The sequence below is a fragment of the Garra rufa genome, chromosome 25 (assembly GCF_049309525.1).
Source record: "Garra rufa chromosome 25, GarRuf1.0, whole genome shotgun sequence".
NCBI lineage: Eukaryota > Metazoa > Chordata > Actinopteri > Cypriniformes > Cyprinidae > Garra > Garra rufa.
In genome coordinates, this window is record NC_133385.1 from 17,035,654 (window position 1) to 17,060,435 (window position 24,782).

Below are 24,782 nucleotides of genomic sequence, written 5' to 3' on the forward strand. Positions count from 1 at the left end.
TTGCATTTACATGAAACAGTTCTGTAACATCTCATAAGTTCCACTAGACCCCAGCATAAACGCTCTGGATAAAATATTTGTTACTTAGGCTAAGCATCAACATTCACAAACCACTGTTATTCTTAACAAAAAAGCAAACATATGCTACTGCGTGCATCCACGGCAGAATGCAAACAAACAAAGCTCCTTTAAAGCTGACATCTCAGTACATAAACGATCTCATAAAGCTCTTATAACACAATGGATATTATGCACAATTAATCTTTCATACATGTCTACACTTTGAGTGTTGTAATTTGAAAGCACCCAATATTCAGCACTGTTCAATACTTTTGAGCAGTGAGTGGATTTTAACTTATCCGCACCCGCACTTGCCCATCAAGTTTTGTCCCGCGCCGCACTCTGTTGCGGTGGGTCCCGCGGGATTGCAGGTCTCTAGTCCATTCCTCGTCTCACTACTGTCTTTTTCAAAAAAACGACCAAAAAGATGTGCTAAATACTTCTCTGCAGCTATTTACAACAGAATGAATTGTCCAACACACATATCTACTTACTTTCATGCTTCTCAAACATATCCAACATGGTTAGAAGGATCTCCTCATTAACACAAGCAATTCCATCCCACACACAAGAGTGTTGGCTCAAATGTAGCTGATATACAGAGCTAAATGTGTTAACTTCCCCTTCATTCAAAACCTTTGCTTGAGTGTGTCTAGCGAGCCATTTAGAAGATGCTGGAGGTCCTCCGGAACTGTCTACACCCCCAAACCTGTCCTTCCTCCTGAGACTGGAGCAGTTGTCTGAGGTGTCCTCATAGGAACCCTCTCTAGTTCCTCCTGTTTTGAGAGGAGATGCCAACTGACAAAGACTTCTTGCTTGGTCCATTGAGAAGACGATTCATTTAGGACTTCTTCCAGTGGTGCAGATTTTTGTCTTGGTTGCAGAAAACGACTTCACAGAGCTATTAATGTCCTGAGCTTTTTTTTTCTTTCTGGTGGCAACGTGTCCCTGACTCTTCTACGCTTCTATTAGGATGGATAAATGGTCTGTCTGACACATTCTGAGTTGTTTTCCCAGAGAATGTGCCGATTGATTCGTGAAAGAAGCTCTGTGACTGTAGTCCTGCCTTTTCCTTTCCTCCATGGAAAAGAGAGGGGAAATTAGAATACAGCTCTCATGTCTACACCAGCCCAGGGAACTTCCCCTGTGGAGAAGAGTTTTTCTCTCTACACAAAGTTCTGACAGACTGAGAAAGGACACACACACACTCACTCAGACACACACACACACACACACACACACACACACACACACACACACACGCTGATAGGCCTTGGCAACTCCTTGACATCCATAGCCTTTTGAATGCAGATGAGTGCTGTTTTGTTTTTTTGTTCAGACCTCAGACCAGCCTGACATTGGCCTCAAGAGTGCTCGCTTATTCATAAATAATCAGTGTTGTTTTATACACAGTAAATGACCTTGTCCCAACTAGGCATTAGAGGGAGTAAGTACCTAAAAGTAGCAACTCTTGTTCAGTAGAAAATGTTCAGTAGAGTGACATTAAAGGATTCAAATTTAAATGCTGATAATTTACTGCCCAATGTCATTGAAGATGTGCATGTCTTTCTTTCTTCAGTCGAAAAGAGATGAAGGTTTTTGAGGAAAACATTCCAGGATTTTTCTCTAAATAGTGGACTTCAATGGGGACCAGTGAGTTGAAGGTCCAAATTGCAGTTTCAATGCAGCTTTAAAGGGCTTTATATGATCTCAGACGAGGAAGGGTCTTATCTAGCGAATATCTTATCAATCTGTCATTTTTTTTAAAAACAAAAATGTATATACTTTTCAACCACAAATGCTCGTCTTGCACTAGTTCTACATCCACGACTTGTCATGTTAGAAAGGTCATGCATGACGTAGGCGGAAGTACCGACCCAGTGTTTACAAAGCGAGCGTGCAAAGAAAGTCAACAAAAAAGGTAAAATGATGTTGAAACTATTTTGAAGTTGGAGGAGAAAATGAGATGGAGTTTTTCTTTTTTAGACAGTAAAGACAACAGTTCTTCCCGATTAAGTGACTGGACTGATCCAGTCTATCAGAATCTTTAGTGACTTTCCTTTAGAGTCAGATGAAAGAGACACTGTGCTTTCCAGTAAAAATGGCTGATACCCATGAGTAGCAGTAGCAGTAGCAGCATTATTAATGTCACACAGCGTGTTGACCAAAGCTACAATTTTGGGTCGTGATGCAGCAACTTCATGTTTCCAATCCTTACAATCAGAAATGAGGTTTGGGTCAAGACAGAAGAAGCAAACCCGCTTATCACTACTTTTCTTACCAAGTGAGTTAGATGGGATTTCGGTCTGAGCAAAAGAAAAGACACTTTACTCGAGCCGAGCCCTCATCAGTTAAAGGCAATACATTACGCCTTGCACCAGTGAACACATTCCAATCTATAAAAGACGTCACTTTCTGGTCATTTAAATATATCACGCCCCCACATTTGTAAACCAGAAAGAATAAATAATAACAGCAATAATGAAAATACGCCCAGGGAGGTAACACTTCACATGGTTTCCCGACTGTGCCCTCTTTCAAATCATTTTAGCAAAATGTTAAAAGATTCACTAAAATAATTTGCCACAAATTTCTAAAATGATTCATTATGAATCACTGTACTGATTTACTGTGAATCACTAAAAAAGATTCACTATGAGGCACTGAAATGATTCACTTGGAATCGATTTATTTGTGGCCCTGAGGAGCAGCCCCAGCGAAGCATTTGATGTCATTTTTGTAGCAAAATATTTACTTAAAGTTACAGAATTTTGCATGTTTTCTAGTTTTATTCTTTTCAGTTACCGTTTTAATTAAGCTTCCTAAACAACTTAAGTTGAATGATTCTTTACTGTTTTTTTGTAGTGTCGTGAATGAGTACGCTCATGTTTACCTGTCAGGTTCTCCAGAGAAGTATGGATGGATTTGCTGCTCAGGCCTGTTCGTTCTCTCCTTTCCTCCACTCCTGCCATTAGGCCAGTCTTATCAATTTCTGTTTGAGACCTGCTGTACAAAGAGAAAGGACAACCTTCTAGTTCAAAGCCAAGAGTTCCATTTCCAAAATGAAATTTCCTGATAATTTACTCACCCTCAATGTCATCCAAGATGCTCAAGTCTTTCTTCAGTAAAAAAGAAATTAAGGTTTTTAAGGAAAAACTTCTTTTTTTTTTTTAAAGAAAATGACCCAACGTTTCGCTAGATTAGACTCTTATTCCTCGGCTGGGATCGTGTAGAGCACTTTGAAGCTGCATTGAAACTGCAATTTGGACCTTCAACCCATTGAAATTCACTATATGGAGAAAATCCATGGAATGTTTTCCTCAAAAAAAAAAAAAAAACGTAATTTCTTTGCGACTGAAGAAAGAAAGACATGAACATCTTGGATGACATGGAGGTGAGTAAATTATCAGGAAATTTTCAATCTGAAAGTAAACTACTTAGATATTTTTACTACTAAGTAAAAAATATCATAAAGGTGTCACCTGTACATAAATGGGGCGACAGTGGCCATGTTGGGATGGTTGTATTGTTGTTGGAGCTGTGGAAGTTGTACACTGACTGTATTGCTGGCTATTGAGTTGGTCTGTGCATCGAGAGTAAGATCTTGGCAACTTTTCCCTTCTGGAAATGCCAAGCTAGATGTAGAGCTGTAGTTTCTGTTGTCTTTCTGCCCCTTATGCACAGAAAGACCTCCTATCTTTCCATTCCGTGACCGTTCTCCCTCCGGACAACAAAGGGGCGATGCTATAGTCCTATTCGCAAGTGAACCCTTTCCTTGGTTTGGTTTGGGAATCCCACTTATGGCTGATTTGGCATTGTCTTTCTTTACTTTATTTCCTTTGGGAACAGACTTCTTAGTCTCGGGAGCAACATGTCCATCAGTTTTGTTATCAGTTTTAAGATGTTCAGGTTCTGTAACAGGAAGCTGTTTGAGCTTATCTTTCTCTTTAGGCTTTGACTTCTCTTTAACTTTTTCACTCGCTTTTGCAGAGGTTGTTTTGGTTGCCAAAGCTCTTCCAAGCGTCAACTGTGCAATGCCCTTGAGTGCTAGCTTGGGACTTGAGCTACCAGAACTGCTGGGAGTTACAGGTCTTTGGTTTCCAGGGTGGGCTTCAGTGTGTATGGGGCAAATCTGGCCTTCTTCTGGTTCAGCAGCACTGATATCTTCTGTACTGATGACCTTGGAAGTTCTGGAACCTGTTTTGCTGTTAAAGAGCTTGAGCTTTTCCAGCATGGACTTCTGGGCAATCACCTTGGGAGGAACCTCAAGAGAATTTGGGGGTGGTTGTTTAACCGTGACCATGGAGGATGTAGCAGTGTGTTTAGCACTGAGCGACTTGCTTCTCCAGGATTTAGAGGTGGTAGTTGTGGTGCTGGTGCAGCTGGGTGGAGGAATAGAAGAGCTGACTGGTCCATGATCAACCATTATGGGTGATGGTGTGGATTTCTCTGCAAATTCAAAATGAAACATAACATTTTAAAAGAGATTCACCACAACATGGACTATTTTACCAATGTCCTTACTACCTTTCTGGGCTTTGAACTTGTCAGTTGTGTTGCAGTCTATGCAGAGTCAGAAAGCTCTTGAATTTCATCAAAAATATCTTAATTTGTGTTCCAAAGGTGAACGAAGGTCTTATGGGTTTGGAACGGCATGAGGGTGAGTAATTAATGACAGAAGTTTCATTTTTGGGTGAACTATCCCTTTAAGACAGGCAAAAAATTACTAAAAGATATATATTTTTGAATTGCTTTGGGTCACTTTTTGGACATTTTAACTGTAACAGGCAATTGGCCAAGTAGGGAGGTCAAATAGCCACTCTGGCAGAGAGAAAGTGGGTCAAATCTTTCAAACGCTAGCAAGTGCAGTCAAGTTGTTGCACATACACATTAGCAAGTGTGATGCCCATGGGAGTTTAAAAATATGAAAGTGTACTGGATGAAGTGCTGAGAAAAGGAAGCATGAACTATGACGAGAAATATCTGAAGTATGTGATGTGATGTATTAACGTTTATTTTTGAGATAAAACCATGGTGTTAAAAAAAAGAGACTGTGTAAGTAAGGGTGGGTAATATACTGATAGACACGATTAACCAGTAGAGATTTTGGACTATCGTCTGTTTCGCGGTTACACGCTCACTTGATATTCCTGTGCTACGTGGTCATGAAAACGTATTGTTTGCATGCATTTTAACCATTGTGGTATAAAAACGAGTGATTTTAAGCCATTGAAAAGCAATAAGCAGCGAAAGAGAACCCATTTCGCTATATGGCACACACATGAAGGCAGTAATTATAGAGCACAGGAGTACTGAGAACTGAGTTATTTTTCCCGCTTTATAGTTCTTGAATGGTTAAATACATGTACTTGTATGTGTCAAAAGGACAGGCTTTGCTAGTATCCTTGTAAACACAGTAATTTAGGTCTTAAGTGAAAATAAACTGAGAAAGTAAACACATTGCAGCTCTTAAAGGAGTAGTTCACTTTCAGAACAAAAATTTACAAATAGTGTACTCACCCCCTTGTCATCCAAGATGTTCATGTCTTTCTTTCTTCAGTCGTAAAGAAATTATGTTTTCTGAGTAAAACATTTCAGGATTTCTCTTCTTATAATGGACTTCTATGGTGCCCCGAGTTTGAACTTCCAAAATGCAGCTTCAAAGGGCTCTAAACGACCCCAGCCGAGGAAAGAAGGGTCTTATCTAGCAAAACGATGGGTTATTTTCTAGAAGAAATTACAATTTATATACTTTTTAACCTCAAATGCTTGTCTCGTCTAGCTTGGCAAGATGAGCGTTTAAGATTAAAAAGTATACAAGTTGTAGATGTTTTTAGAAAATAACCGATTGTTTCACTAGATAAGACCCTTCTTCCTCAGCTGGGATCATTTAGAGCCCTTTGAAGCTGCATTTAAACTACATTTTGGAAGTTCAAACTCAGGGGCACCATAGAAGTCCATTATATGGAGAGAAATCCTGAAATTGTGTTTTTTACTCAAAAAACACAATTTCTTTACGACTGAACAAAGAAAGACATGAACATCTTGGATGACAAGGGGGTGAGTACATTATCTGTAAATTTTTGTTCTGAAAGTGAACTACTCCTTTAAAGTGACAGCAGTCTAATATTCCTGCTGTCTGTCATTAATGTTACTCAAACAACAAAAGTGAGAAAATCTCTCACTGCTCTTGACTAAGTCACTTTGGTAACTTTAATAAAAAGAAATATATATTTAATTTACAAAGTGAATATGCAGAAATTTTCTATTTGATTATATTATACAATGCATGTAGCATTTACAATTTATTTGTTCTACTGCAGTTGTGCTATTGCTTGTAATTAGTTTCATCTTGTTTTTGTGAATTTAGCTATCATAAAGACCTAACTTAAAGAACTATATTGTGATATATTGTTACGGTGAAATAAAATGACACATGTGTGACCCTGGACCACAAAACCAGTCGTAAGTAGCACAGGTATATTTGTAGCAATAGCCAACCAATGCATTGTATGGATCAAAATGATCTATTTTTCTTTTATGTCAAAAATCATTAGGATATTAAGTAAAGATCATGTTCCATGAAAATATTTTGTACATTTTCTACCATGAACACAATAAAACTTAATTTTTGCTTAGTAATATGCATTGCTAAGAACTTCATTTGGAAAACTTTTCTCAATATTTAGATTTTTTATATTGTCCTATCCTAACAAACCATACATCAATGGAAGCTTATTTATTTCAGCATTCAGATGATGAATAAATCTCAGTTTCAAAAAATTGACCCTTATGACTGGTTTTGTGGTCCAGGGTCACATATTCTTGATATTTGAGACTGTGATACAAATGATTATTTGGTTACATGCAAACATAATTTCCAAGGCGCAGTTTTCATGTGACTAACAGTCATTAAAACTATTTTTCGAGCTTACATTACATATTATATTAAATACATATCAGCATGACATGCATGAAAATTCATCATGTGATAAAACTTTGTTCTGCTCAGTTGCTCATTCACAATTGCCCTAATTTCATCAATGGAAAATCAATGTCATTTCTCTGTGCTGCTAAAATGGTGGTTTCCCTTGACTGTGTTATTTAAGTTATTTACCAGCCTGCTGCATTAAGACTCGGTTTAACAGTGCTTACCTTATAGGCAGGTTCCTCACAGTCTCACCTTCCTTGCATATCTTCCTAACTGCTCAATCTCACTCCGTATGACATTTTGTCATGATAACTGACTTTTTTCCTCTCTCTCGGCTTCTTCTTCTGGTTTTGCCACAAGTACACTAATTAGAGCTGAATCAGTCAGCAGTAAACACCTCATCATCATCATCTTCATACCAGAGTCAGCAGCGTGCAGCTCAGAGTCCATACCAACCACACACAGATATGTACATCATGCATGTGCAAGCAGGGAAAATTACTTCATATGGTTTTATGACTATGGTTTGAATACAAAAATCCACATATTCACATGCACTCAACGATGTGACATGTTGGAGGGGTAACCACCCTAAATAACTCAATGCTGAAGTAAACCGAGCTTGCCATAATGAAACAACAGTGGGCCAAAAATGTGTCAACAACACAGCATGCAATTACAGAATCATAAAACTGTGAACATTATGAGCAGTTACCCAACAATTGAGGGAGGATGGTTTAAATCAATCATTCTGAGCAAGAAAAATGTTTAAATGAAAATACTGGAAAATCTTGGTCAAAATGTTGTTGAAAAATGTCCAACAAAAATGATTATAAATATTGTGTTGTCTTTATGGTACTTTTACGGTTCTTTAAGTTCAAGTCCATTTTATTTATATATTTAAAAATACCAGTTTTATTTTCTAAAATAATAATAATAATAATGTATTAACATTTTAAAAAAGATATAGTAATGATTTTTTAATAATATATTTAATTATAAATTGTATTTTCAGATTTTTTAAACCAATTTGAGCAAGGAAAAGTCAGATAATCTTCAATTTTTCACACGTAAGCCTTCTTTTTAAATAAGTGTCATGGCATAGTGGTTAAACATCTGTGTGAAAGGTTATAGGTTTGAATCCCTCAATGAGTAATTCATTGTACTATTGAGCAAGTAATAAATAAATAAATATACACAATTAATAACAGCTTTTTGCCAAACTGCTTACGTACTCTTACATAAACCACATGGATAATTTCAGATTGTGTAAAGGAATGCGATTAACGTACCTCTTTCATGAGCGCTGGCAGAGATTGATGGTGTTAATCGGTCACATTGGTTGAAGCTTTGGCTGCGTCTGTTGGCGTTTGAGGTTCGAGGTTTACTGTCACCGCCCGACCTCACCGAGGGACTCGAAAGTCTGTGTTAAACAAGTTCAGTCAGAACAAGCTCATCCTTTTTCTTTAAACAATTTCTATTTATGCTGCAAAAACACAAGACTGGATTGCCAATTATATAAATAAACCTTAGTGACCTTTTTATATAATCCACATCTGATCATATGAATGAGAACAGAATGACTATTGAAGGGGATTCACATGCTTATTTGGACCTTATGACACATGATTGGATTGTGTGGATTCACAAGACCACCAGTAGATGGTGCTGTTGTGCAATAATATACTGGGAGGATAAGGAGAGGTAAATCAGGTTTGGTGTGATAGAAATGTTGAAAGCTGACCTAGAGTTCTTTTTCTGAGCAACTGAGAGTTTGACAGCTTTTTTCTGATTGGAGTCTTTGGATGGATGACTTCAAGATTGAGAGCAAATCAAAAGAGAGAGAAAAAGGGACAGACAGAAAAGTGTTAAAGTGTTAAGAAGAAACAACCAGTGTTGTTATTGTGAATCAAAGGGGACATCAGATGCCCATTTTCCACAAGTTGGTATGATTCTTTAGGGTCTTCATGATATGTCATCAACATACTTTGCTTAAAATTCCACAATAGTCATGTAAAGCAACACCCTTTTTACGTTGTCAAAAACAGCTTCATTCACAGGAAGCCGTTTCGGTGCATGCCTCTTTAAATGATAATGAGCTACTGTTCACCCCGCCCCTCTCTTCAGTTTTTTTGTGTATTTGGTGGCGAATTACCATTAAAAACAAAACTAGTCCACTGCATTCTCAGTGGCTCTGATGTCGGGAGAAAATGAAGACTCTTCATTTTCATACAGCTCCAAAAATCAAAAAGCCTTAATAACTGGGACTGTTTAGTGACTGAATTTTTATGATTGTAGGGTGGTTGTGTCCACACACTGCTAAGACACATTTATATGCAAACACAATGTAAAAATGAATTTGCATCCAATGTCCCCTTTAAAACTATTAAAAATATTTTTTAATTGAAATAAAGCTGATAAATTATAAAATAAAATATAAATATTAGACTAGAAACTTAAAAAACTGTTGCCCTGGCAAATAACTGATATAAAATAAGTTTAGGTGGAAATACTTAAAATGACTAAAACTACAAATAAAAAAAAAAAAAAAGTACAAGTAAAATGACAAAAGCACCAATTAAAATGATTAAAATTTGATATTTTGAAAATACAAGAATAAAAGCTAATTTTAAAATATGAATAAATATTATAATAGCTTATACAAAACAATACTAAAGCAACACTGGAAGGGAGGTTAGAAATGGAAATGAAAGGTTACTTGTTAGAAATGTTGAGAATGTAAAAAGTTAAAAAGCTATTAAGAGAAGTTTAAGAGAATCTGAAACTATAACAATTTGAATGAAATATTTACACCAAAAAAGCGAAAATTAGAATTTTAAAGATTTCAAAATGTAACATGTTGGCCTCTTTAAGTACTATGGTCACACCAAGTCTAATGCGACAAGAATAACATTTTCTCATGATATTGTATTTTATCTTGTCTAAAATAAAATATTTAAAGGACTGGTTAAAAAAATAAAATAAAATAAATAAATAAATAAAATCAAATAATAAATAAAAAACATGTTTTTCTCTATCCAAGTTATTTAAAAGGCTAGTTAACCCTAAAATAAAATAAAATAAAATAAAATATATTTTTCTCTATCCAAATTTTTTAAAAGGCTAGTTAACCCTAAAATAAAATAAAATAAAATAAAATAAAATACAGTATGTTTTTTTCTATCCAAATTATTTAAAGGGCTGGTTAACCCTAAAATAAAAAAAAATCTGTCATGTATTTTATATTGTCTAAAATAAAAAAATAAAATATGTTTCTCTATTTTATTATTTAAAGTGCTGGTTCACCCTAAAATAAAAATTCTGTCATGTATTCTATCCTATCTAAAATAAAATAAAATATGTTTTTATGTATCCAAATTATTTAAAGGGCTGGTTAACCCTGAAAAAAAATAAAAAAAATAATAAAATAAAATAAAATAAAATAAAAAGTTTTTCTCTATCCAAATTATTTAAAAGGCTAGTTAACCCTAAAATAAAATAAAATAAAATAAAATACAATATGTTTTTCTCTATCCAAATTTTTAAAGGGCTAGTTAACCCTAAAATAAAATAAAATAAAATAAAATAAAATAAAATAAAATAAAATAAAATGTTTTATCTATCCAAATTATTTAAAGTGCTGGTTCACCCTAAAATAAAAATTCTGTCATGTATTCTATCCTGTCTAAAATAAAATGTTTTTATCTATCCAAATTATTTAAAGGGCTGGTTAACCCTAAAATAGAATTAAAAAAAAGCTCTCAGATAAAATAAAATAGTTTTCAAATATGTTTTTTTCTATCCAAATTATTTAAAGGGCTGGTTAACCCTAAAATAAAAAAAAATCTGTCATGTATTTTATATTGTCTAAAATAAAAAAATAAAATATGTTTCTCTATTTTATTAATTTAAAGTGCTGGTTCACCCTAAAATAAAAATTCTGTCATGTATTCTATCCTATCTAAAATAAAATAAAATATGTTTTTATGTATCCAAATTATTTAAAGGGCTGGTTAACCCTGAAAAAAAAAATAAAATAAAATAAAATAAAAAGTTTTTCTCTATCCAAATTATTTAAAAGGCTAGTTAACCCTAAAATTAAATAAATAAAATAAAATATGTTTTATCTATCCAAATTATTTAAAGTGCTGGTTCACCCTAAAATAAAAATTCTGTCATGTATTCTATCCTGTCTAAAATAAAATATGTTTTTATCTATCCAAATTATTTAAAGGGCTGGTTAACCCTAAAATAGAAATAAAAAAAGCTCTCAGATAAAATAAAATAAAATAAAATAGTTTTCAAATATGTTTTTTCTATTCAAATTATTTAAAGGGCTGTTTTACCCAAAAATGAAAATTCTGTCATTAATTACTCTCATGTCATTCCAAATCCCATAAAACCCACCAAGCATTCGTGGTGGTACTCTCTTGAACAAACGTAAAAAAGACTGACATGGAAGAGAAGAAATTGTTGAATAAAGTTGTTACATTTTTTTCTTTGCAGACAAAAGTATTCTCATAGCTTCATAACATTACGGTTAAACCACTGATGTCACACAGACTATTTTAACAATGTCCTTACTACCTTTCTGGGTCTTGAACGTGGTAGTTGCGTTGCTGTCTATGCAGGGTCAGAAAGCTCTTGGATTTCATCAAAAATATCTTAATTTGTGTTCTGAAGATGAACGAAGGTCTTATAGGTTTGGAACGACATGAGAGTGAGTAATTAATGACAGAATTTTCATTTTTGGGTTCACTATCCCTTTTAAGTTAATTACTGATGTGTCAATCCTGCTATAAAGTCAATGAAGAAGCTATCCAGTATATGAGCTAGAGAATAATACCTGGATTGCAGGTCTGTCTGTGGTTTCTGTGCACATGGGGAGGAGGTATATTGTTGGTGGATAGGAGAAGGACAAGGAGAGCTACAGGGAGGAGTATGAGGAGGCAGAGCAGGACTGGCACATCGGTGGGCCTGGTTGTTCTGAAGCAGCTGAACATTGCTGGAAGCTCGTTTCAAAGTCTGCTGCTGCTGCCGGAAGCGTGACAGAGTAAAGAACAGGCCTAAAATGGCCTTCAGATTGCCACTGCGGATCTCTGGTTTGGTAGAAAAAGAAAAGAAACCTGTTGACATATTGTTTTTAAAGTATTAATAGGCACTGGTTAAATTGAGTCTGCTGACCTTCGGCACAAAGTCCCTTTATGTTCACCCCTTTAGCTGCCAGGAAGCCCAAACAGGCGTCGATGTTCTCAATCTGTTAAAGAGAAAATTATGGAAAATGTGACCCTACTGCGGCTGGTTTCCACACAGGGCATATAACCCAACAGATGGCGCTCAACAGGGTAGATTTGTGGTTTACAACCCTGTGGGTCTGTCCTGCGGTGTTCCTGTGACATTACAATGTATATCCTGATCACTGGCGAGACGACAGACTATAGCATGCTGGTTAACACCAGGGTTTTAAGGTCAACAAGACCTGCCATTGTCCTTGCTGAGGTTGTTTCTTAAAGGGACAGTTCACCCAAAAATGAACACACTTGATATAGATTTATAGGGTTATATTTCAGTGTGTTTCTCTAAGAAAACGTCAAAATATACATTTATGGTGTTTCTTTTCACAACAACCTGGACAGAAATTGTGATAAATCAATTTTGAGTCTCACCATTTGAGAACGACTCTCTGGGAATCCATTGATATCTGCAATCTTCTCATTAGCTGAATAGAAAGATGAAAAAACGAATGGCAGTGAATTAACGTAACACCATAATATATCTGTTGGTTCATGAAAATATTGACTTGGTGTGGCCATCAGGTTTTTGCATGTATAACAAGAATCCTCTTCTGGCACATGTTTATTTTATTTCAGCTTAATAAAATGTTCACAGCTCAGTTTGTAGCCTCATAAACCATCCACAAATCACCCCTTTTCAGAAACTGATCTCATAAAACAGCTTCAAAACACACTGAAAATAATAAAGGTGGTGAGTTTCCTTGATACTCATGTGTGTCCATTTCTTTGCCAGTCCTCCGCCTCCAACTCCTCATTATGGTTAGAATTACCGGTATCATGGAGTAAAATTGTAGGTTTGATGGATTAATTTTTTTCTTATGGAAGAATTATTATGGAAAATTATTTTTTTTTATACCTTTAATCTTACCTACAACCTGAATGATTTCTGCCAGCAGAACGCCGTCGGCAACATCCTGTTGGAGGTCTTTAATCAGGCGTGTGTGTCCGGACTTGGCTAGGTAGTGGTTGGCCCAATCTGTATAAATCTATTCATTCAAAGAAAAATAGAAAGAGACTGAATGAGGAAAAGGCACTTAACATCTAACTCTGGGTTCAGATTTTACATGGATGAAAGACTCATGCCACACTGTGGTCCATAAGCTACCATTTAAACATTAGAGTGAAGACAGAGACATTTCCAGGAAAATTATTCGTATAAGTAGGCTGTCAAAAAGGTCTGGAATTCCAGACTCTACAAATGATTTTTAAAATGGTTAAGGCGCAAAATATAAGGTAATACTTTATAATGTACAGCATATTTTGGAGAAGTATAATACTTGAAACAGTATGCAATCAGTAGTGTGATATCTTTAGGAACATATTTGAATATTAACCATTTTTAATCTAATTATTTTGGGATTAAAACTGATATGAAAATGTATTAATTAATATTATTATTAAATATATTTGTATATCTTTTTACAAATGTACACAAATTATAAATGATCAAATATTATAATTGTTGTATAATTTGAAAAATATAGTATGTAAAAACAGTATGCAAACAGTGGTATAATATCTTTAACATTAGCATTTTTAATCCAATTATTTTTGGGATTAAAGCTACTAAAAATATGCAAGTAATAATATTAATTATTATTATTTATTTGTAATCTTTTTTTTAATATATACAAATTATAAATGATAAAAGATTAAATATTATAACTGTTGTTTTTAAATGGATTTTTTTTTAAATATTTAAATATATGCAAATTATAATTAAATAAAAATTGTTATTTATTTATTACATTTCTTTTTTTCTAAAACTTAAATGGAAATAAAACTGGAAGTCTGACAGATTATTATAACTGTTATTGTTATTTTAATAAATATTACAAAATATACATTTTCAAGTATTTACAAATTTATAAATAGGAAAAAATGGCAGTATGATCAAACAATCCGACAGGACAAGGATGACAAAAATATGCAATTAATAATAATAATTAATTGTATTATTACTAATTATATTTTTCTTTTTTAAAATTGTATACAAATTCTAAATGATCAAATATATTAATTGTTGTAGTTTTTGAAATGAATAAACATTTTAAAATTATTTAAATATATGCAAATTATAATGGAAAAATAATTTTTATTTAAATTTAATGAAAAACATTTATTCATTAAATTAAAAATATAAAATATTATAAATAAAAAGTATTTTAAAAAATATATTTTAAAATATTTACAAAAAAACAAATAGGGAAAAAATGAAAGTCTGATCAAACAATCCGACAAGACAAAGATGGAAAAAAGGGATAAAATGAATAAAATAAATAAATAAATAAATGAATAAATAAATAAATAAATAATAAAATAAAATATATTTTTAAAATAAAATAATATTATTATTAATTATTATATTTTTAATATTTTTTTTATAAATATATAAAAATTATAAATGATCAAATATTATAACTGTTGTTGTTTTTAAATGAACAAACATTTTTTAAAAATATTGAAATACATGCAAATTATACGTGGAAAATTCTTTTTTTATTTAATTTACTTATTTGTCATTTATAACATTTTTTAATGTTTTTTAAATTGATTAATTTATTTAAGTTTTTTAAACTTAAATGGAAAAAAATTGAAGTCTTTTTATTATTTTAATAAATACTTAAAAATAATATATATATATATATATATATATATATATATATATATATATATATATATATATATATATATATATACATACATACATACATACATACATACATACATACATACATACATACACACACACACACACACACACACACACACACACATATATATATATATATATATATACACACACACACACACAGAATATTATAAATAGAAAATAAATGGCAGTCTGATCAAACAATCTAATCAGACAAAGATAACAAAAATTATGTTTGATATTGCTTTTGGATCATTCACCACCGTCAAAGATGGTACATCAAGTTAAGCACATTGCATTTTTATGATAAATATCCCATACAGTGTTCTGGTTTTATAATACATAATGAACTGGGTATTTTATGCATACAAAACAATATACATGGTATACATACTGCAAAATTAGCGTGTGTACTATGGTACCACGCCATTTTTAACATACCTAATGACTATTTTCTTCTCCCTAACTGTTGTGCAACTACACAAAGTAAGCATTTGGAGGCAGCACAGTTTCTACAGGCCACTCATCTCTGACTACCTCTAGTACAGAGGTCAGAAATAAGGGATTGTGGGTGTTTTGTTGCTGGTCTAGTTATGTCTAACTTGGTCTGAATGGGACATACATATAATAAGAAGTGGTGTGACTGCACATGATGCAGATCAGAGTTAAACACGGGCCATTTAAAACTGGAGCCACTGCTGGTTTTAATACAGAGACTCCTTGTGAGTTCTGCAGGGGGCTGTTTGTATTTCTGCCCACAGAGCCTGGAGAACCACTCCACCCATGCGCTGTAAACAAAACCTCTAGGCTGCGGTGGACAGCATGTGGGAATAATAATGTCCAATAATAAAAACATAGAGGAAGAGCTATGCGTAACCAGGTTTAATGTTAACATGAACAATCATTACGTGGTTAACATAATAACGTTAGAAGAAATATAGCACATTTAACACAACAGACCACATTAGTGTTTATATCCATCATGTTCTGCTTGGGGCCTAAAAGACCTCACAGTCGTTTTTATAACTTGAAATGCGTACTGATAAAGTATCAGGTTAATACTTCATCTATTCTTATGAGAACTGTTCAAAAACTAACAAACATTTTTTATAAAAAAAAAATATTTATATATTTTATTATTATTTATAAATTATTACAGTATTTATTTAAAAATTTAATATTTATTTAAAATTTTGTAATTTTAGTACTTTTATTATGTGCATTTTTTTATAATTCTCTTTAACTTTATTTGTATTTTAACTCACTTATTCTGATTTCTTAATTTGTTTTTAATTTTTTAATCATATATATATATATATATATTTTTTTTTTTTTTTTTTTTCTTGTAAGTTTTTTTATATAAGTTTTATATGTAATATTTACATTTTATAGCTTTATTTCTATTAGTGAAACTAGTTTAAAATAGTTTTAGTTAAAAGTAACAGTACAGCTAAAAAACAAGACACCAATGGGTAGTGTTTTGTGTCAATAGACTAAAAAAACTTTTTTCTTTACTATTAATTATAAACTATAATATTAACTATAATAATATTTATTTATATTTTGACATATCTATTATTTAGTAATAAATTAATTTCATTTTATTATGTGCTTTTGTCATTTTTATTATTATTTTTAAATAACTCTATTTAACTTTTTTACTTATTTAATAAGTAATTGTACTTATTTACTCACTTGTTCCAGTTTCTTAATTTTGTACATTTTTTATTCTATTTTTTATTTTCTTTTAAGTTTTTTGTATGTTTTTCATCTAATATTTACATTTTATAGCTGTATTTAAAATAATGAAACCAGTTTTTAATAGTTTTTGTTAAAAGTACCGCTAAAAAACAAGATACCAAAAGGTAGTGTTTTGTGACTAACTTTTTTTATTATTATTATTTATAAATTATTTTAAACTATTATAGTAGGCTATTTATTCATATTTTGACATTTTTATTTAGTAATAAATTAGTATTTTTATTCTGTGCTTTTATCATTTTTATTATTTTTAAAATAATTCTATTAGATTTATATTTGTATTGTTAACTGACTTATTTCAGTTTCTTAATTTTTTTAATTAACTTTAAAAAAAAAGTTTTTTTTAGCTTTATTCCAACTAAGGAAACCAGTTTTTAAAAGTTTAAGTTAAAAGTAACAGTACAGCTAAAAAACAAGTATTTATTCCTACTTTGACATATCTTTTTTTAGTAATAAATTAATTTTAATTTTAGTAGTTTTATTATGTGCTTTTGTCATTATTTTTTTTAAATAATTGTTTTTAAATGTATTAGTATTTTTAACTCACTTATTTCAGTTTCTTAAAATGTTTACATTTTTAAATTGTTCAAAATTTTCTTTTACATTTTTTAATACGTTTTTCACCTAATATTTGCATTTTATAGCTTTTTTTAAATTACAGAAACCAGTTCTCAATAGTTTTAGTAAAATATAACAGTTCTGCTAAAAAACAAGACTAAAAACAGTTATATATTTTAGCATTATTTATAAATATTATAGTATTATTCATATTTTGACATTTATTTTATTAATAATTTAGTTTTAATTGTAGTCATTTTATTATGTGTTTTTGTATTTTTTTTTAAATGATTCTATTTTAACTCACTTATTTCAGTTTCTTAAAATGTTGACATTTTTAAATTGTTTAAAACTTTCTTTTACGTTTTTTTTAAAATAAGTTTTCACCTAATATTTACATTTCATAGCTTTATTTTAATTACCGAAACCAGTTCTCAGTTCTTTTTAATAACTCAATTTGTATTTTTAACTCATTTATTTGTTTCTTAAATGTTTTTTTATTTGTAATGATATTTTTAAAAGTTTTTTTAAAATAAGTTTTTAATCTAAAATGTAAATTTTATAGCTTTATTTCAATTGCTAAAACCAAACTTTAAAAAAAAATTTATTATAATAATTTTTTTATCAAGATTTGCATTTAATATTTACATTACATTTACATCTTTTATTTAGTAATAAATTAGTTTTAATTTTAGTATTTTTATGATGTGCTTTTCTCTTTTTTTTATTATTTTTAAAATGTAACTTTATTTGTATTTTAATATAACTCACTTATTTTGGTTTCTTTTTTTAATTTTTAGACGTTTACATAATATTTTCTTTTCTTTTATATTTTTTTAAATACGCTTTTCATCTAATATTTGCACTTTATAGCTTTATTCCAATTACTTAAACCAGTTTTGAATAGATTTAGTTTAAAGTAACAGTACTGCTAAAAACAATATACTTCTTAAAAAGTACCACAGTATTACTATAGTTTTGCTACATATTTACCATGCTAATGCCATTTGAAGTATCACAGTATCACAGCAAATACAAAATTTCAGTGTGATTATGGTAATTATTCAGTACTAAATCAACGTACTATGGTAAATTCACACCCAATCACTAAACCAAACTCTTAACACCAAAGAACTTTTTGAAAAACAGAGCAAACCTGCCACACTGCAAGTTTCAAGACCAGTTCAATAAAAACAAGCAACTAAATGTGTGCAGGACAATTTAGAGAGCAAAAAGCAGTCCCTAAACTTATGTAATGGACTTTCCATTCCTTGTCTTTTTGGTAATTTCCAAACACAAGATTAAAAGCAGATATTTAACAAACTAGTAACTGCAATCGTCACATTGTTTTACAAGGCAGTCAACCGTGTCTGAAACGGCAACCTAATCCTTACACCAACACTGTCGCAAAACACATTCAGTGCCATTTTAGTTAAAGCAAAGCATTTTCCAGCTTCCTGGCCAGAACAAAGAAGGACAGAGGTGCAGGGCATAGTAGTATATTAATAGCAGTGTTTGCTAAAGGGTGCCCGCTATTGGCCTCTGGGATTGGTGTGTGTGTCGTCCATATGGCCAAATGCCCACCTGCAGTGTGGCTCACCGCTACTAATGGAGCACTGTAGTAAAACCTCCATGATCGTGTCTATGTGTGCGTGTGCGCTGTAATTACAGGCCAACTGGCTGAGCTTTTCATTCTACCCCACCACATGAAGAACTTGGCTCTTCACTGCCTTTAAGGCTTTACTGAACGTATGAAGCTATATAAACACATGTACACACACACACACACACACACACACACACACACGAACCTACACACCGCTGCCCCGGACCAAAGGAAGAACATTGCGATTTTCACAGACAATTTGCTCTGACCAGGTCAGCAGGAGCTATTCTTATAAAGCATAATATTTTTAACACGTAAATGTATAAACACAGGAGCTTTAAGCGGGAAGCTCTACAAACAGTAGCCACAATGGTAGTAATGTGACCAAAGAGAAACTGTTTCTAAATCATGAATACAACTGACACACATATTGTGGTGTAGTGGTATTCATACACCATTCCTACAGTTGTTGCCTATCTAGTCATGGTGTAATATGGGCGCAAGACACAAACAAGCTCTTCAAAGTTTGAATTTCAACATGACAAACTCAAAAAACATTCTGTAGTTTTTTTTTCTGTTCATTAACATTCCAATAGCACCTTGCATTGAAGACAGTTTCTGCTATAGTTAAAAAAATAAGTAAATTATTGTACAGTAAGATTTTCGCAAATACAAGAAATGAAAAGGCAGTTGTGAGATCAAGTCACACTGTGAGACAAAGTTAAATTGTAAGATATAAAGTTACGAAAGAATCTTTATAGTGAGAAATAAGTCATATTGTGAGATTTAATGCTGCAATGTTGAGATGTAGAGGTGGAATTACAAGAAACAAAGTCATAACTGACCATATGAACAGTTCTTTAGAACTTCTGCATAATGATAAGCCAGCTCGGAAACTTCCGCTGAAGCTCATTTTATATGTGCTATATATAGGTGGACACTCTTGAGACTCCTCTACTGCCTTGGTCTTGTCAGAAACTGAGAAAAATAAAAATTTCAACACTGTAAAAAATGATAGCGGCATGAACATTCAGTTTCATATTATTTAACAACATATAATTTAAATGCCGAGCCCCAGGAGATTGTACCTGCATAGTTGCACATTTAAATGCTGACAGCTAAACACTATCATAACGTGTTTAGGCTAACGTTAGCTAGCTAGCGATACTTCTCTTCAAGGACATCTTAATTGTATTGATAATCAGTAACTTGCCTTCACAGTCATAAGCACATTTTTTAAAATCTTGTAATATTTTAAAGCCTTTATTATTTTTCAACTCTACAGCTGTGCAAGAAAATTTGCTTCAAAGATTCACTTTACATTCATAAGACGACATGGAAAAAATGTATTTTCACGGAAAACAACGTCTTTTTAAAATGAAAATGACATGAAATTACCCATATAACCAGAAGATGGCAGCAGAGGATCAATCATTGGCTGCAGCTGCCATTTCAACAGTTTTTTTCAAGATGTCTTGCTTTTCAATTTATTATAAAATGACTAGTATAATAAACTGTAGTACTTTTACCACAGTGAATTATATAGTATAACAAGTGTAGAAAGTCATTCAAATAAATAAATACAGAAGCTCGGACACAAACAGCCTATAAGGATGAATTATTTAAATACTTATACATAGTTCACTACAGATTAAATAAGTTACATATTACTGGTTTAATAATTAAATAACGCACTCAATATGAATCGATATGAATTTAAAATATTTTATATAATTTAATAACACAAACACGAACTTGTTACTGCTGTAGTTTTGTTACTCTGAATTTAGTCTGAATCATTTCAGCTCTTTTTTTGACATCAGATGTTTTGTCCGGTTATTACTGTCAATCAAAGCAATGACTCGAGCATATTTAGCCGGTTTACTCGCGTATTTTTTAAACTCATGTTTGTCATTCTTAAAACGGTATATATAGACGTTTGGTCCTCTTAGACAAACAAAACTTTTCTTCAATTGTTAATGGATTATGTAGAGAAAATGAGCAAAAGTACACATCTATTACAGCACAGTACAGTTGACCGGAAATGACTTAGCTGGCTTGTCGAAAACAAAGTAATCCGTGCATATGGTCAATTGTGAGATAAAATGTCGCAAGAATGAGAATTTTGAGTCACAATGTGAGATATAAAGTAGCAAGTCTAAAAACAAAATCACCCTTGTGACAAAAAACATCACAATTATGAGAATTTTGAGTGATAATGTGAAACAATAAGTCACAATTACGTGAAACAAAATCACATCGCAATATTTCTTAAAAAGGTATCAGAAACAAAGTCGCAATTGTAAGATATAGTCACATTGCGAGATATAAAGTTACAATTGTGGGAAATAATGAGAAACAAAGTCGCACAGAAAGATATAAAGTGACTTTGTTTCTCATACTTGGTACATTCCGAGATATGAAGTTACAATCATGAAAAACAGCATCATGTTGCAAGATATAACTATAGTTGCAAGTATAAGAAAAAGTCACAACTGCAAGATTTGACATCGCAATTAAGTCATAACTGTAAGATATAAAGCTGCAAGTAGTTAGATATAGTAACATTGCAAAATATAAAGTTACAATTGCGAGAAAGTCACGTTGCAAGATATAAAGTTGCAGGTATGTCAAAAACTCGCAATTGTGAGATATAACGTTGCAATTACGGAAAAAAAAACAGTCATAACTGTGAGATATAGTCACAAGTATCAGAAAAAAAGTTGTAATTGTGAGATAAAATGTAACAATTATGAGAATTTTGAGATATAAAATTAAAAGTATAAGAAAGTGGCAATTGTGAGATGTAACATCACAATTACAAGAAAAAAAAAAAGATATAGTTACATTACAAAATATAAAGCTGCAGTTACGAAAAACAAAGTTGTAATTGTGAGTTATAGTCACATCACAAAATTATGAGAAAGTCACCCTGCAGGATATAAAGTAACTATAAGAAAAAGTCACAATTGCCAGATTATTTGTAATTATGAAAAACAAAGTCACATTGCAAGACATAAAGTTGCAAGTATAAGAAAAAAGTCTTAATTGTGAGATATTGTCACCATTACGAGAAACAAAGCCATAATTGTAAGATAAAAAGTCGCGATTATCAGAAAGTTGCAACTGTGAGATAAAATCTAACAATTATGAGAATTTTGAGATATAAAGTTGCAAGTATAAGATAAAGTTGTAATTGTGAGATATAATGTGGCAATTCTGATACACAAACTCATAATTGTGAGATATAAAGTTGCAAGTGTCAGAAACAAAATCCCAATAGTATAAAGTTACAATTACAAGATCACATTGCAAGATATAAAGTTGCAAGTATAAGAAAAAGTCGCAAAAGTGAGATGTAATGTCGCAATTACGAGAAACAAAGTCGTAATTAATATAATATTGCAATTATGAGAAACACAGTCAAATTGCAACATATAAAGTTGCAAGTATAAGGAAAAAAAAATCGCAATTGTGAGATAAAACTGCGCAATTATGAGATCTTTCTGACTTTGCTTCTTATACTTAATACATTCCGGGATATGACATTACATTTAAGAGAAACACAGTCATAATTGTGAGATATAGTCACATTGCAAGATACAAGTTCGTAATTATGAGAAACAAAATCGAACTGCAAGATATAAAGTGACTTTGTTTCTCATAATTGGTACATTCCAAGATACAAAGTCACAATTATGAGAAACAAAGTCATGTTGAAAGATATAAAGTTGTAAGTATAAGGAAGAGGTCGCAATTGTGAGATATAACGTTGCAATTATGAGAATTAAAGTCATAATATTGAGATATAAAGTAGTGATATAATGTCACAATTATGAGAAAATCGTAAATTGAGATATAGCCACATTGCAAGATATAAGGTTCCAACTATAAGAAAAAGTCATAACTGCGAGATACAAATTCATAATAATAAAGAATTATAAGAATTATAAGAAACAAAGTAGCACTGCAAGATATAAAGTGACTTTGTTTCCCATACTGAAATATGAAGTTACAATTACGAGAAACAAAGTCATGTTGCAAGATATATAGTTTCAAGTATAAAAAAAGTCGCAACTGTAGGATAAAATGTCGCAATTACAAGAAACAAAGTCATAATTGTGAGATATAGTCACACTGCAAGATGTAAATTTGGTATTATGAGAAACAAAGTCACTTTGCAACATATAAAGTTGCAAGTATAAAAAAAAAGTCGCAATTGCGAGATACTAATTTGTTTTTAAGAGAAAGTCGCATTGAAAGATAAAAAGTGACTTTGATTCTCATACTTGATACATTCCGAGATATAAAGTTACAATTACGAGAGGCAAACTCATGTTTCAAGATATCAAGTTATAAGAAAAAGTCGCATTTGTGAGATATAACATCGCAGTTGTGATATATAGTCACACTGCAAGATATAAAGTTGCAACTCTAAGAAAAGTTGCAAATGCGAGATACAAATGTGTAATTATGAGAAGCAATGTTGCACTGCAAGATATAAATTGGCTCTCAAACTTGGTACATTCCGAGATATGAAGTTACAATTTAGAGAAAGTCATAAAGTTGCAATTATGAAAAACAAAGTCACATTGCAAGATATAAAGTCATAATTATGAGAAACAAAGTTGCAATTCTAAGATATAAATTCATAAGATTCTTAAGATTAAAAATTGAAATAACGAGAAAAACTGTAGTACATATTATTTTTGATGTGGTCAATCTATGGTATAAAGATAAAAATGAGCAAAATAACAATCTTGATTAATTACTATTTATTATTATTACACTTAGTATGAAATAAGTATCCCATGTGGAATTAAGCTATCCAAGGAAGATCATCTAATAGAACAAAAATCAATGCAACCACAAAGCCACACACAAATTAAGCATCAGAGCTCCAACCTGAGGGTCTTCTGATGTTTCTTTGGCGGTCTGGTACTTTTTCTGTAAAGTCGCACTCCCTTGACTTTGCTGCCTGTAGATGGAAGACTTCATGGGGATGAGGCTGGGCTGCACAGGCTTCAGAGGTCCATTCTGGTGGGTCGCTACCCTGGCTGGAATGGGTAGAGCGGTGCCATGGACAGGTTTGGGCAATCCCGACTTCATCTTGGAGGCAACTAGAATAGCAGGCATCTTCTTATCCTTTTACATCCAACCACGCAGATGCTGGCACAAAGTTGTCTGCTTGCAACCAAAGGCTCGGAGCAACCGCACACGCTGACTTAACAGCTGGAGCAATGCGGTGGGAAGTAAGTCCACAAACTCACATTTAAGCAGCACTGGGAAGCTCGACGGCACACAGAGGTCTTGCTAAACCTTCTAATAATATGACTTTCCCATGATAATCGGCCAAATCCTTCCCCGTCATCAGCATCTTCAGCGTTTTTCCTGTCCAATGAAGCTTTTACTCCATGTACGACTCGATCTGGACTCCGCCCGCCACCTGCTCCTAGTTCCACAGCAGCGAGAAGTCGCCCAATATAGCCCAGCGCAGCCGCTGCTGAGAAGCGGACTCACTCTGGCAGGCAGAAATCACAGATAAGTGGGAAGGCAGGATGCAATTTGTTGTCAGAGCAAAGGAAACCTACAGTTTGTACAAGGAAGTGTAACCAGCCTCCAGATGCAGAGGCAGCAAGGCATGACTCTCAAGCTTGAGAAGGATTAACAAGCCATTAGCAAGACAGCAGATGTGTCTTATGGGAAAACTCAACGCTAACACCCTTGGGTGACAGCCTAATCGGACATAATATCACCCTTCTTGCCAATGGACTGGAGAAATAGACTATTAGCAAGCAAAGAAGAACAGACTTTTAAATCGCTTTTATGTCACAGACCCCAAAATATGATGGTTAAACATATAAAGGCAGCTCAGTATTTTAATTAAATATAAAGACTCATTTATAATGTGAAAAAAAT

General features: G+C 32.4%; 1 protein-coding gene across 1 annotated transcript in view; it reads right to left on the reverse strand.

Moving 5' to 3' along the window:
• Window positions 1-23,999, reverse strand: part of nav2b (neuron navigator 2b) — a 106,165-nt gene extending 82,166 nt beyond the window's left edge. The window contains exons 1-9 of the mRNA XM_073831366.1: window positions 23,769-23,999; window positions 13,154-13,271; window positions 12,658-12,710; window positions 12,176-12,248; window positions 11,838-12,090; window positions 8,736-8,804; window positions 8,284-8,414; window positions 3,543-4,509; window positions 2,954-3,063 (exon numbers count right to left, since the gene is read on the reverse strand). Of these exons, the coding sequence (XP_073687467.1) occupies window positions 2,954-3,063; window positions 3,543-4,509; window positions 8,284-8,414; window positions 8,736-8,804; window positions 11,838-12,090; window positions 12,176-12,248; window positions 12,658-12,710; window positions 13,154-13,271; window positions 23,769-23,999 (2,005 nt within the window). The remainder of the gene's footprint in view (window positions 1-2,953; window positions 3,064-3,542; window positions 4,510-8,283; window positions 8,415-8,735; window positions 8,805-11,837; window positions 12,091-12,175; window positions 12,249-12,657; window positions 12,711-13,153; window positions 13,272-23,768) is intronic.
• Window positions 24,000-24,782: the final 783 nt, after the last annotated feature.